This window comes from Phymastichus coffea, unplaced genomic scaffold (assembly GCF_024137745.1).
Source record: "Phymastichus coffea isolate CEN01 unplaced genomic scaffold, Cenicafe_Pcof_1.1 PCOF00100, whole genome shotgun sequence".
Taxonomy (NCBI): domain Eukaryota; kingdom Metazoa; phylum Arthropoda; class Insecta; order Hymenoptera; family Eulophidae; genus Phymastichus; species Phymastichus coffea.
Genome location: NW_026706911.1, coordinates 14,942 through 29,346, shown reverse-complemented (window position 1 = coordinate 29,346; position 14,405 = coordinate 14,942). Strand labels below are relative to the sequence as shown.

Here is a 14,405-nt window from a genome sequence, read left to right as displayed (position 1 = left end):
AGACATTGGCTCACTCGCGCAACGCAGAGCGCACGTCCATTAAAACGAGTAGCCGATAAAACGCGAAAGATGCTACTGCTTCGCTACTGAGAGAAAGAGAGAAAAAGAGAGAGAAGATGGGAGCATTAAGATCTTGGCAAGAAGCGATTTCTTTGCGCTCTCGATAACGATGCTGTAGATAAAGGGACGGGAACGAGTCTCTATTGCATTCTGGGGCAGATATTAATGATATAATATTTCTTTGATTCAAGTCTGCGTTCTTCCTAACAACTCGGCTCGTAGAGGGGTTGGCTAAAAAGAGGAGGTGAATATCTATTACAAGAGCACAAAGAGAAAAAAAAAGAAATGACGCCATGAGGAAAATGAGAGACGCGAAATTTTCTTATTACTCTCGAAAGAGAGAGATAGGGAGGAGAGGGAGAGAGAGAGGGAGAGAGAGAGGGAGAGAGAGAGGGAGAGAGAGAGAGAGGGAGAGAGAGAGAGAGAGAGAGAGATTGAGAGAGGGAGAGAGAGAGAGAGAAGAGGAAATAAAGAAGGCCAGAAAATAACGAGAACATTCTTTTAAGTAGCAAGAGTTCAAACGTACACTTTGAGAGTGGAAACCTCCGTTTCGCATCAGCTTATATAGCCCGGATAAATTACATTCATATTCCAAGCATTTGAAAACTTACTTCTCTCTCTCTCTCTCTCTCTCTCTCTCTCTCTCTCTCTCTCTTTCGGTTTATTCGCATCTTTCCTCTTTTCCGTTTTTTTCTACTCGATTGAGTAGAGAGATGGTCGACGCCTCCAGCTTTCGTTCTCTCAGATCTCCAGACTAGCAAGACGAGTTTGCTTTTTTAAATATACGTCTCAGTATACGTATATAGCTATTTGGTAGATTGCTGTATACAGAACTTTCATGCGCGCTTCGACACCACGCGATGAATCCTCGTTCCTTTTCGTTAATTGAGATTGAAAAATAAATGAGACTCCGTGCCTGCAACTTTCGAATTAAAGGATTGAAAAGTGTTTTAATTTCCTCCCTCAAGTTTTATGTAAGACGTAGTACTTTGTTTATGCCTTAAACGCGGCTTTCTTTTTAATGAAAAGTGCCGATCGACTTAAATGAACAAAATGAACTCCCGAGAGTTTTCGTTTGGACATTATTAAAGACATCCACGCACTTAACCAACATTAAGTGACGCCAAATAATTTATTCAGCACAATCAAATTTAAAATGGCTTCATCTGAGAGAGTGACAGTCTCTCTCTCTCTCTCTCTCTCTCTCGCTCTCCCTCTCTCTCTCCTTTAATTTATTCCTCGAGAAAAGTTTTCATAAAATACTTAATTTGTTTTTACCTCGCGCCCATAGTTATGGACTAGCCATTTCAAAATTCATTACCCTATTACAAGTATTGTATAATAGTGTAAAAGAAAATCCAGGCGTTAAATTGATGAAAAGTAATATTATTAATTATAAATAAAATCATATAATGATGTTTTTATCATTTTTTGTATTTGCAATTTTTCTCTCTTTCCACAATTCCACTTCAATATCTAAAAACATTAGGAAACGCGCAATTCAAGTTTTATTTCATTTTTGCAATCACTTTGAAAAACCTCTTGTTTTTCTTATACTTTCATTTATGAGTCTCGTCCTTTTTCCGTTCATTTTCAATTTGTTATATAAAAATAACAATGAAGTGAAGAAATTTCGATCTGCCCTTAGTTTTCTCTTTGTTGGATCTCTTTCAAATATCGGAACATACAGTTAATTGTATTACAACAAAGCGTTATGTTCTGAGAGATCGAAAAATACGCAGGATATACCATAAACAGAGCATCGTTATAAAACTGCCCGTCCGTAGTTCTTGCAAGCTCTCTTCCAATTTGGAAAGCCTCTGAAAAAGATACTCGGCTGATCTCTTTTCGCTTTTTTGCACCTTAAAGAGGCAGGAGTGGCGGTGGCGTTTTTCTTTTTCTGCCCCTCTTACGCTCTCGCTATCCGCCAGAATTCGACCGCCTCTATAGCTTTTCAATCTGGTCCGAGGAAGAAAGAGAGATGAGAGCGAGCCCTATAATAGCATCGTTGAGCGACTTTGAAGTGACCCTACTATGCGTTTTTTTTCTCTCTTCCAACCCGGCTTTCTTTTTGGCCAAAATGAACGATGAAGGATAGGAAGCCATTCGTTCGACTGCGATAAAACATCAGAGCACGAGTTATTGTCGGGTATAATGTGCCCAGATTGAAACCTTGGGCTTATTCGTGGCTTTCACTCGACGTATTACACGTGGACTAACATTGCCAAAGGAATAATGTGTCGGTAGTTGTCATTCTGAGAATCATGATTGTACTTTTCGAAGCATGTGTGCAGAGTGTCGTTTGCTTGGCAGTCTCGTTTGTACGCTATAGGCGCTACTCGCACTATGCGTTCACGTGCTGCAAACGCAATTCCATGCTCGCTCACACTCCATGCGTCATTACTATGAAAACGGTGTTAACACTAACGAAGTTTAGTCTAGTCTCTCTCTCTCTCTCTAGCTCTCTTGCTCTCTCCCACGACAAATATATACGCATTCCCGTTCGACTTTTTAGCACGCTTAATGCAATTTTGTGTGGAGTGAACTTTCGAATAAATGTTTTTGAAGTCGACGAGATTGATTTAAAACAAATTTTGCAAGTCTGTGTGACGCTTGTCATACCGTAAAAAGGGAATCTTTTGATGTACTCAGTTTCAGATTTTAATCGCATGGCTTCAAAAGAGGAATAGCGAACGTATTTACGGAAATATTTGAAAAGTTCATTTCTTTTTTTATTTTAAGTTTTATGCATGAAGCAAATTTGGCCGTAACGTAAAAATGGCAGAGTTGGCCAAGGTAAAAATTACGGTTATGCATCCTAATCCAGGGACGAGACTGACGAGTCTGTAAAAATTAAGAACGGTTTTTACGGTGACAGTCCCGTAAAAATTTTGGAGCTGTCATCGTAAAACTTTCATGTGGCTATTTAGTATCACATGCACCAATAATTTTTCAATTAACTCATTATCCTAAGTTTTATCAAATGAAATTATATTTTTAATTATACTAGTTATTCACATAAGGTTTTGTTGTAAAGAAATATTTATTGAGCGACAAATCATCCAAAGAAATAAATATTAAAGATTAGAGTTCATAAATTTATCACTCGCTGAAAGCAGTACTATTTTTGTAATTACTTTGTAGAATCCCTCATGGAAATACAAAATTATGACGTATACACACACAAGACGCACGCACCATTTTTAAGCATTGTAAACATGAAAAAATTTTATGGTAGATAATATCGTGCGATTTTATTCAGGTATCAAATACTGTCTGATATTTCTAAAGGATTATTTAACACATATGTGTATATATTTATTTATTTATTTATTTATTTATTTATTTATTTATTTATTTATTTATTTATTTATCGTTACAAAAGCTATAACAAAGTGCAAAACTGCTAGCGAAACAGAGAGCAAAGACTTAGTTTTGATGTAGCGGTTAATCATGTGACTTTTTATATTGGTGTCGGCAAATAAGGAAAACCATTTGAATGTTTCGTTAATAAATTTGTTAACCTCTTCAAAACTCTATTGTAAAATAACAGAATGAGAAATAGTATGAAATATAAAGTGGAACAAAATATTACAAATTAACAAATAAGAACTTACAAAATAACCTGAAATTGCTGTAATCAGAATAAACGCGTGTAGTCGACTGTTCTACAATTATGATTCGATCTTATATACCCTGCGCCCGATCCTTAATCCGTAATAGACTTGTAATAAGATTATACATGTTGCTCAATTTTGTTATATTCTCTTTATTATTAATGTTGGAATAAAATCTTAATACGTAGCATTACTGAGATCAAACGGCACTAATGTTTTATTTATGAAGGATAGCGGGCCAATATTGTAATTTGGCATAATGATGCCATAGCTTACATTATATGGAATGCCCACTGTCCTTTTTACATAATTGTTTATAGATTTATTTCTGTCAATGAAAGATAATTTTTTAAATCTAATATATATGTGTCTTGTAATGGGTTGATTATCCAAAAATAAATCGGTGATATCACGTCTATTTTTTATTTATGGAGACATTTGTCAAATAATAAAACAGTTGTTCTACCACATTTCATATAATAATTATTATTAGATGATGGTTGATATGATAAAAAAAGTATCAGTCTGCTTGGCGAAGTTGATTTCTGACGTTAATAAACATTTTGTCAATTTGTCTGATGACCGTGGTATCTGAAAAACTTTTGAATTTGTAAACACTTTCGGATGTACGATCTTATTACAAGCTTACAACGGATTAAAGATTGGGCGCAGGGTATGTAAAATCAAATCATAGCTGTAAGACCAGTCGAATACATGTGTTTGTTCTGACCACAAGAATTATGGAAACTCATATTGTAAGTTGTTTGTTACTTTGTATTGGTTTGTTTTAGTTTGTATTTTATATTATTTTTCATTCTATTAGTTTATAATAAAGTTCTGAGGATGTTTACGAATTAATTAATGAAACATAGAAATGGTTTTCCTTTTCTTATTTGTCTACATCGATCAAGTACAACGTCGACTAACAATAAGATGATTACGTGAGTCTTGATAGCGAAAAGTAACGGTAAAAAGCGTGTACCCGTTACCGTAAATTGTACGGTGACGATATGATAAATATTATAACGAAATTCCAGAATTTTTATAAAATTTCTTTGTAAATTTTTAAAACTCAGAAATTACGGATTCATCACTGAAAAATTTGTGCGAATTTCTTCGTAAAACCTGTTGCATGGGCGCCATGTCCTTGCATTGTCAACTTGTTACCGTAATTTTTTCGGTAAACTTCTCCATTTGCCTTGAATTTCTGTATGGATATTCTGAGTGCTTCTAATAAAATCGTTCTAATTTATTAATAGCTGTAGAGGAATGAATATCGGTTATGATATTTTTATCTATTAGAATAAATATTTATACTATCGTGAACAAGATTTCAGAGAACTCTTAATTCCAAATTCGTAAATATAAATTTCATGGCAAGTTACTGATTACACAGTAGAACTCATTATTAAAAATGAATCTGACCTTTTATTTTCTTTGCAACATAAAATATAAGTTAAAAAATCATAGTTATTGCTCTATTTTTTCATTTCTAAATTGGACATTCGTCCGAAAACCAATAACACATGCGACGCATTAAAATATTCAAGCTACAAAAAAAATTCATATTCAAGCTACTTCAGACGTACTTTTAGTATGGTAAAAAAATAGAGCCGTACGAGAGGAGGAAACAACGTCGAGGCACATTGCTTCCTGATGAGCCTAGAACAGCCGGACAGCCATTCGGAAATTGGACTTTGCAGCCTCGCGTCACAGCATTGAATAGGTCGCCCGCGGAAAATCGAGTTAGCAATAGAGAGAGGGAGCGAGAGAGAGAGAGAGAGAGAGAGAGAGAGAGAGAGAGAGAGCGAGCGAGAGCGATTTTGTTTTTCGTAATATGGTAAACACTTACTTGTTCTTTTTTCTTTGTATCAAGCTCAAATAGTTCATGGTGAGTACGCTTTGAGGCATAGTGAAAATTTGGATTTCGTATACTTCACGGGTGAGGCTACCCTTTCGAGCGATATTCTCGATCCTGCATTCGATGGGATTTCAAGCTTTGTAGTCGAGCTTTGGATTATTAGACCCTTTTTTATGTTTTCTTCTTTTCAGCACGTATAATCATTTTTCAGTATGGTTTCTTTTCAGAATGCTCACAATAATATCACAAATTTTTTTAGTTATTCGAAATTAATCAGTCGAATCCCTCTGAGCAATCTTTATTTATTTAACAATTGATTTTTCGAAAATTTTTAATGTTTTTCTCACTATATCTAGAGCAACAAATAAAAATTACAAGCACTTATGTCTAAATTACAAATCGATGGCATGATACATAATTCACCATTCACTAAATAATTCATGCACAATTAATTTTTGCAGCTGGTTAGATATTAAGTAATGCGCTAATGTTAATACTTTTAGTTGGTATACCAAATGAAGAGTTATGTAAGAATTGAAAAGCAAGCCAAGACAGGTATAAACGCTTAGTTGAAAAAAAATGTTAATTGAACTGTCAACACTTACAATTCTTGCATATAATTAACGTTATAATAAAAAATAACTCTAAAATTACATAAACATATTGATGAACATAAATTCTTTGTTTAAAAATAGAAAGGTAATCAGTATTAGTTTAACGTACATTGGAAACGAAACAAAATATTATTTTTTATAAGGTTAAATTACTAGATTGCGAAAACAAACCTGAACTTGCATTTTTCAAGATGCTCATATCTATGATAACAAATACAGTCTTAATAAAATCTACGATACCATTAAATTGAAAAGCAATTTTAAGACTTCTGTGAACATTGTTGATACCGTTATTCTCAATTACGATAAGCATTATCCAACCTAATCGATTGTTCCCCGAGTCTTCCACATCCAAAGAAATGATAACATAAGCCGCAAGTAGTTATTAGCCTAATCAATAGCTTACATACGCACACCCATATCTTGCAGCTTCAGTTATCTTATTGGTATCTATTTATGTTTTTATCCCCACAATGTTCTAAGTATATAAAACCGTACAGATCCAACTGATCCAACGTTCGTCCGTTTTGACTCTTGCTGAGTATCAATTAACTCTTTAATTAATTAGTAAGTAGAATTAGCGGTGTACATTTATTAAAAGGTTGACTTTTATTGTTCTAAGCATGATACCGTAAGAATTATAAGTGTTGATATGTCAATTAACACATTTTTTTAATCCAGTGTTTACACAAGTCTTGGGTTTCTTTTCATCTTACACAGCCTCTCCATTTGGTATACCGACTTAATATATTAACCTTGACGTATTGACTAGTAGCTAGCTAGCTCCAAAAATGAATTGTGCACAAGTTAATTAGTGAATAGCGAGGTATGTAGGGTGTCATCGATTTTGTGATTTAGACATAAATGATTATAATTTTTAGTTGTTGCTGTAAATATCGCGAATAGGAAAATATCAAAAGTTTTTGAAAAGTCAATGGAAATGGTTAAATAAATAAATATTGCTCAGTAGAATTCGATAGATTAATTTTAGACAACTAATACAACTAATAATTTTTCAAGTCTCTCAGTGCGCGCATGTTTTAAACGACCGAGCTATAAATGCAGATACGTTTTTTTTTTTTATCGATATCGATTTTTTGCGCCAGTGAGAGATAAAAAATGATGGAAAATGCAGCTTGAACGGAATGTTTTTTTTTAATAATTTCTTCTTATCTTTTAGTTCAGCAACTCTCGCGTAGAAAACCCGAATGTTCTCGTGTGCGGATAACGCAAACTCATCGCGCTCGGCAACAAATGCGTAATGAATCCTAGTCGGCCGCCGCTGCGAAACCGTGTATATAGCCCGCGCTTATCAATATTTCAACACAGCCCCGTATAGTTCTCTCCTGCGATGTGTTCCTTTTTTTCTTAAAATTATGAATCGAGAAAGCGTTCGAGGCTTTTCTCTCCAGCGGCTTCATTAAATATGTGCGAGCGTGTACTACATTTGTTGCAGTGCGTGATTTGCTTTAACCGTTCCACTTTCATTCTTTTGTGTATGCCGCCAGTGTTTTATGCGATAGAGCAAACTCGGCGTTTTTATCCCCCTTCCCTTTCCCTTTTTCTGCAATCGATTAACTCCCGTCGGCAATTTTGCGCGTTTGTTAACTTGACATTGTATATAACGCTTTATTCAAATGCGCGCACCTTTACCCATTGGTTTTCAAATCTTTCCGTGCGAATCACACTTGATATTGTGTACGATATAAAACCAATTCGTCCGTATTTATTTACGTTCCGTTGAATTCAATATTCGATTGAACTTGTTGTTTCGCGAGTGCTTTTTTAATAGTTTCCAAATCGGCACGGCCCGGTATTTCTAAGACGTTTGATGACGCCTCGGCATATGCGATGCACGTGCGCTCTCACACGCACACAAGCGCGCGCTCGTGAACCTTGTTTACAATGCACAACCTCCTCTTCCACCTCCTCGTCATCGTCGTCAAACCCCCGTGTTTATTCGCGTACGCATACGGCGCGACGGCGGCTGGCGCCTCAGGACCCTCTATTGCTACTACTCGCTAACGTATTGGCGCATATTCGGCCTCTTCGCCATACGCATATTAACAAACACACGCACGCTCTTCTGCTTGCAGTGTTGTGATGCCAACGCCAAGTGCGCTGCTGACTATTTCAACGACAACACTGATATATCTATCTCGATGCGCTTATTTCTTTTTAATATATAACGTCATTCTGGCGAGATTCGTCATATTGCAGTGTTTCAATTAGTTAGAGATTATATTAATCGCAAATATACAATCGCGCGCGATATTTCGATTTCCAATCGAAAGCCGGCTTTGCCAACAAAGTTTTCAAAATTAACAATCCGTTGCCGTTGCTGTTGCTGCCTGTGCAGTATTGGCATTTAAAGCTCTTAATATTGTATGCTTATTTGTCGTGTTGCGTTACTCGATGTGAAATTCCTTTCTGCGCAGTCACCAATATTTGTAAAGTTGTTAAATGCAAAATCCTCATTAGTTTCTCTGCCCCGTTTTATATCGAGCTAGACCAATAATTTTCATGCGAAGCCATTAATATTCGCCAGTGTCAATAACTTCGTTCTTGCCTCGTAAATTCCTATACTGCGCAGATGAAGTTTCATTGTGGAAAATGTCGAATTTGATCGTGAGAGAGGGAGGAAGAGAGAGAGAGAGAAAGAGAGAGTTGGTATTTAAAACTTCCGGAATATCTACCTCTCCCATTGTTGTTGTTGTTGTTATTGTTGCTCGCAACGCAATTATTTCTCGAATCGACGGCTTCCAAGTTCTAGAACAGCGCCTTGCTATGTCAATTGATTAACAGCGAAAAAAGAACATAAATAAGAATTTCACAGAGACAATTCAAATTTTGGGCCAAGAGAGCGAGAGAAAAATGTGCGCAGAGTGAGGATGAGAAAAATGAGTTGGGGAAGAGTGGTGTGCGAAGGTCGAAATTTACCGAAAGTAATTTCGCGATTTGCTTTACAGAGTGCCTCGCTGCTCCGCTCTTCTGCTTCCCAGCCAATGTATCTTTCTGGCGCTCGGGCTATTTCTACGAACTGCGAAATCAGATATTAAAAGAAAAAATGAAATAAAATTCAAATTATCTTTTATAGTGCCGGGAATGAACTTTTACTTAATTAAAGTTACTTTGACGAAATTTACCTAACCTACATTGACTTACTTCGTACAAACCGAATAAAAAATAAGCGCGAACGTTAATTTTCAGACGACTAACGATGACAATTATTGTTCTTGGTTGCAGGCATTTTTGGAAATGGCGGACGAGAATGCCGCGGCGACGATGGTAACGTATTACGCGTCGTGCCCGGCCCAGCTTCGCGGCAGGGCTGTCTACGTGCAGTTTAGCAATCATCGAGAGCTCAAGACCGATCAGGCGCACAACAATGCGGGTGGGAGCCCCACCAATGCCATCGCCAATACGTCCAACGTAAGTATACTATGAACGCTATATTGTGCCCAAACTTACTTGCCGTGAGACAAGCGATTGCCGTTCGAAAGAGTCAGTCCTTTGTCTACGAATTTTGTCGCGATAAGCCGCATAATTGCACTGCTGTATATCTTGGTGTAGTCGCGTAACGTTTCAAACAGCTGGCTCAGCAGTAGCCTAGAGTGCAGCTGCTCTGCGGGATGCATAAACAGCCCAGGTCAAATAGACGCCAGTGTATTTCCAACTGGTCAACAGCGTCGCACTGCTCCTCTGTCAAAACATTTCCCCATATCTATGTTGATCCCGAATTTGTCGTTGCCATACCGAATTCCAAAAAATGATCAAGGCGAGAAGAAGAGAGAGAGAGAGAGAGAGAGAGAGAGAGAGAGAGAGAGAGAGAGAGAGAGAGAGAGAGAGAGAGAGAGAGAGGAGCAGTGGGAAAAATTGCAAGCAACGTAGAGAAAAATGAGACTACTTCTCGCGAGAGTAGCAGCCGCAACGGCAGTACTCGGCAGGATTAATTGTAAGAAATGCCTTCCTCGCTAACTGAGAAATGAGCGAACAAGAAAACACTCTCAAGCTAAGATAATAACGCGCGTTAAGTATGGCGAACCAACATTCTCTTTTCTTTTACGATTGCGCAACCCTTTCATCGCGATAAACTGGCGCCCCACCTAATTCCGAAAACAGAGCCAGTAAGGTGGTTCTAAAGAAGTTACTACCTGAAAAGGGAGAAAAAGAAAGTGGAGCCGTGTCAAAATGAGCGATGTTATACTGTGAGGTTGGCACATCGTTTCGCGGCTTAACGCTAAGACGATGCGCGCAGCCGCTACCGGTGGTGGTAGAGCTTAACCGTCAAAGGGCTGAAAATGTAACGAGGTTATCTATTGTTCATCTTCTAGTTAGCGCTGGCTGCTTTCCGCATCCAAGCTAAAACTCGCTTATCGCCCTGCTTAAGTATTTAAAAGACACTTGGCTCGCTTATTTACGGCCCTCGCTCGCGCTTTAAGCTTTTGGCGACCGAGTCCTCGCTGATTTTTTCCTTTTCTCGTCGTCTCTCATTGGGCGAATCGAAGGAAACGTAAAACCGTAAAGTCATCGTAACGATAATTTTGCCACAGATGGAAATGGTATTGTCGTTGTTGCTGCTATATGCGGAGACGGTCGTTTATTAACGGCGAACAATAAAAAACCGTTGCTAGTATAGCACGTGCGCAATAACAGTAAAGGAAGCTGGAATGGTCTCTAAAACAACAAAATTATCCGAACGGCCGCGCTATGCGTTACAGCGTGTGCGGGGAAGGGCAAATCAATTTGCGGATTAGTTGCTGGCTCGAAGACTGATTAAGGGTGACTCCATAAAGATTGCCCAAATTGCGGGCTATTTGTCCAAGCCAGCGGCTGTTCTACTTCTTCAGACTGCGAGCCGAGCAAGCTCGAGCGCTCGGATTCGGGAATGCGCTCGTTCGCGGCGCTCGCCAATGGTCCGCCGGAGATAGCGCCAGATAACGAGCGATAGAGAGAGAGAGAGCGCCTTCGTCGAGTGCCAGCTCTCTTGCGTAATTAACATTGATTTGACGAGCTCTTCGCTGCGCACGCCTTTGAAAATTCCCCCCGTTGCCTCGTTCGGGACGCGATCACGTTGGAGGAAAGGCCGCGCGCGTGACAAGAATTTCGCACGTTATTTCGCGAAAACGAAAATGGCAAAGCCATCAGCCACGCGAGGCCGAATTCTCCTCCTCGATGGCGGTGCGCCTGTAAAGAAAGCAAAGTCGAGGGTTGGGCGGCTTTGAAGAATAGGGGAAAAGACGCGTTTATACGCGCGAGGCTCTCGTTTAACAAAGACGCCTCGAGGCCTTGAAGGTCGAGCCGCAAATTACACTCCCTCTCTCTCTCTCTTTCTCTCTCTCTCTCTCTCTCTCTCTCTCTTTCTCTCGCTCTCTCGCTCTCTCTCTCTCTTTTTCGCGCGATAATTAATTTAAGCCCGCTCCTTTTTTTCCTCTCCCGTAGTTCTCCACTAAAAGCATACTACAGCCCTTCGAAATAATGTCCCAGGCGTGCGCGGCTCTAGCTATATATGTACGAGCTCTTCTCGTAATGACATGATTTCTCAGGTTGATTATTCAAGCCCCTAAAGCTGAATGTCTTTGTGCCACACTGATGTATCATCAGATTTCTCAAATTTACCTAAGATTTTCAGAAGATGCATCGACGGGTGAATTCTTATGTTCTCGAATCCAAGTCCGTTGTCGATGGGCGCGCGAACGATCTATGGCGCAGATTGGAAAACAAAAGGACCGAAATTCAATCTCGCGGAGTACCTCGCGCGAGAAATAACTCCCTGCGAGCCCTTTTGCGCGTGTAGCTTTGCTCCCCCTGTTCTATCCCCGTTCAATCGGAGGGATTATTTCATTTTGCCGCGTCGTTGCCTTTGGACCTTGCCAACTTTTTGATTTATTCTCTGCATTCATAGGATTTTTCTTCGTCTTCTTTGAGCATTCGGATCGTTATGAAGACTGACGAGTCTTCTTAAAATCCACTTGAAGTACGTTTTCATTTGTTATTCCCGATGAAACGTGATGTGAGGCTTGTCGTCGAAAAGACACAACGAATAGGAACTATCGACTTATCTGGCAATTTGCTCAGTAATGAAAGCCGTTAGCCGAAAAATAATTATCGAACAAGAGAATAAAAGGGAGAAGAAGGCGCGAAAGAAAAAAAAGAAGCTCGGGGCTTAAAACAAGTTACCTGATGCTCGCGTCTGTGAAGCCGCAACATCTCGTCTCCACTAAATTTATACGGCAACGCGGTGCGCGCTCGAAGCAGTGACACTAATGGCTCGGCTCTTTTGCCCAAGTTTTTCGCGGACCCCTTCAAAGCTGCTGCTGCTCTGCTCGTAAAAAAAAAAAATGAAAGAAACGAGAGCGCGGCGCGCGTAGCCCGTAACGAAGCGACTCGCTGCTGGTGTAACTTTGCTTTATGCGTCGAAAGAGAGCAAAGGGAGAGATTAAAATGTTTGAAAAAAAGAGTAGCGACAGGCCCATGGGGACGGACAACTATAAAAGTGTCATAAAAAGATCGAGGCAAGATGTACTCGCGCGACGCACGCGCGGCTGGTTTATACGAGCTTCCACGAATAACTGTCTAGGCTTTTTATGCGCGGCGCGCATTAATTGCTGGCAAATCTGTTGCTTCAATAAAAAACAAAGAAAAAAACGTACGCGCGACGCGAGCTTTCGGGTCGCGGAACATACTGTCATAACGTCGCTACGGTGATTTGTTCTTTTACGAGGAAATAGCGTGTCATTAACAAAATTGCAAGGGCAGCGTGGAGATACGTATATTTTGTTGTTGTTTCGTATATTGACTCATAATGATTTTCGTTGAAGGGGGGGGGGGGTCAAGAAGAATTTCAGATATAAGAGTTCTTTATCAGTGATATGGTCGCGTATAATCTTCCCGTAGTAAAGAGGCAGTTTTTTGAATAATACACGAAGCAAGGAGTACTTTCAATTTCCTGTTCTTTAACGACTATTCTTGGCAATCTCCTATCGACGAGCACGCGAATCCCCGGGAATCGATTTTAGTTGGAGGGGACAGCCGCCGTACGCGCTTCTCCCGACGAATTTCCATTTTCCTAGCAAAAACAACTTTCAATGAAAAAACTCACTCATGCACCGGTTATCTTTAGCAACAAAACGTCTGCGGCGCAAGTTGAATTGTACGCGTAGCATGCACATAATCGTAAACGTCGGCACGCGCGGTCAGTCAATTAAGCCTCCATATTCCTCGTGAAAGCCAATTACTCAGGTCAGTAGTTGGCAGGTCATTGAATAGACTTAAAACTCATGTGTATCGAGGCAAGGTGTATAGCTTTGCGAGTCAAAGTATACAATACAATAGATCACGTGGGTGAGAGAGAGAGAGAGAGAGAGAGAGAGGAATAGGGTTTGAGGATCCTGCCTCTGGCGGAGAGGAAAATGCCGACGTTATCTTCCGCCTCTGTAATTCAGGCATTATCCCTCGCCGGCTGCGGTATACGCATACGAATATAATTCCAAGTTCAGCTGCTCTCTCTCTTTCTCTTTCTCCCTCACGCTTTTGACCCATCCGTAATTATTGATAAATCTATGCAAAGCTCGCAAGCTCGCTCGCTCGCGTATGTGCCACGCGCTTTTGAAATCAGTTGCATCCGCCTCGCGGGAAGATCCTAACCTGCTTTATACTCGACTACGCGCGTTCCCTCCAACTTGTACTGATTGTGCAACTTGTTACCACTTGGCTCTCGCGCGCACGCACGCAGATTAGTAGAAGTTTGCATACCAGCTAATTAGCTTCTACAAACATTTTACTTTTATAGAAGAAAAAATAATTTATCGCATTGCTGCTTTTTAGGTACAATTAGGAATATCATGCTTGAATGCAAAGGATCAATAAATGATAGGTTTAGTTTTCAATTATTTAGTTGATGAAAATAGAATGTTAATGAGTAATGACTGGGCGCCGGCGACTGATAATAAATAAATGAATTCTGTCATGCGGCTGGATGTCTGACTAAAACCGTATTTATTTCACTTGAAAGGCAAAGTTCATCGCACTCGTAGCGGTATCCGCTATCTCGTGTTAAAAGAGAGTATGGTTTCAAAAAAGTTTTCGAAACAAATAATAAACAAAATAAGGACTACCTTTTTAATTTTTGTTCTCAAACTGACTATAATCTGCTAAAGTATACTTTGACTGCTTTTTTACAAGGCACGACAGAGCTTCTCTAAAATTAAAATTGAAAATTGCTCCACGAGACATCTGTGAATGGCATATTAC

The 14,405-nt window shown here is 39.4% G+C and overlaps 1 protein-coding gene across 1 annotated transcript in view; it reads left to right on the top strand.

Moving 5' to 3' along the window:
* LOC131670118 (homeobox protein vnd-like) overlaps window positions 1–14,405 on the top strand; it is a gene marked incomplete at both ends in the record, with an annotated part of 144,963 nt that overhangs the window by 115,672 nt on the left and 14,886 nt on the right. The window contains one exon of the mRNA XM_058945492.1: window positions 9,399–9,584. Coding sequence (XP_058801475.1) covers window positions 9,399–9,584 — 186 coding nt within the window. The remainder of the gene's footprint in view (window positions 1–9,398; window positions 9,585–14,405) is intronic.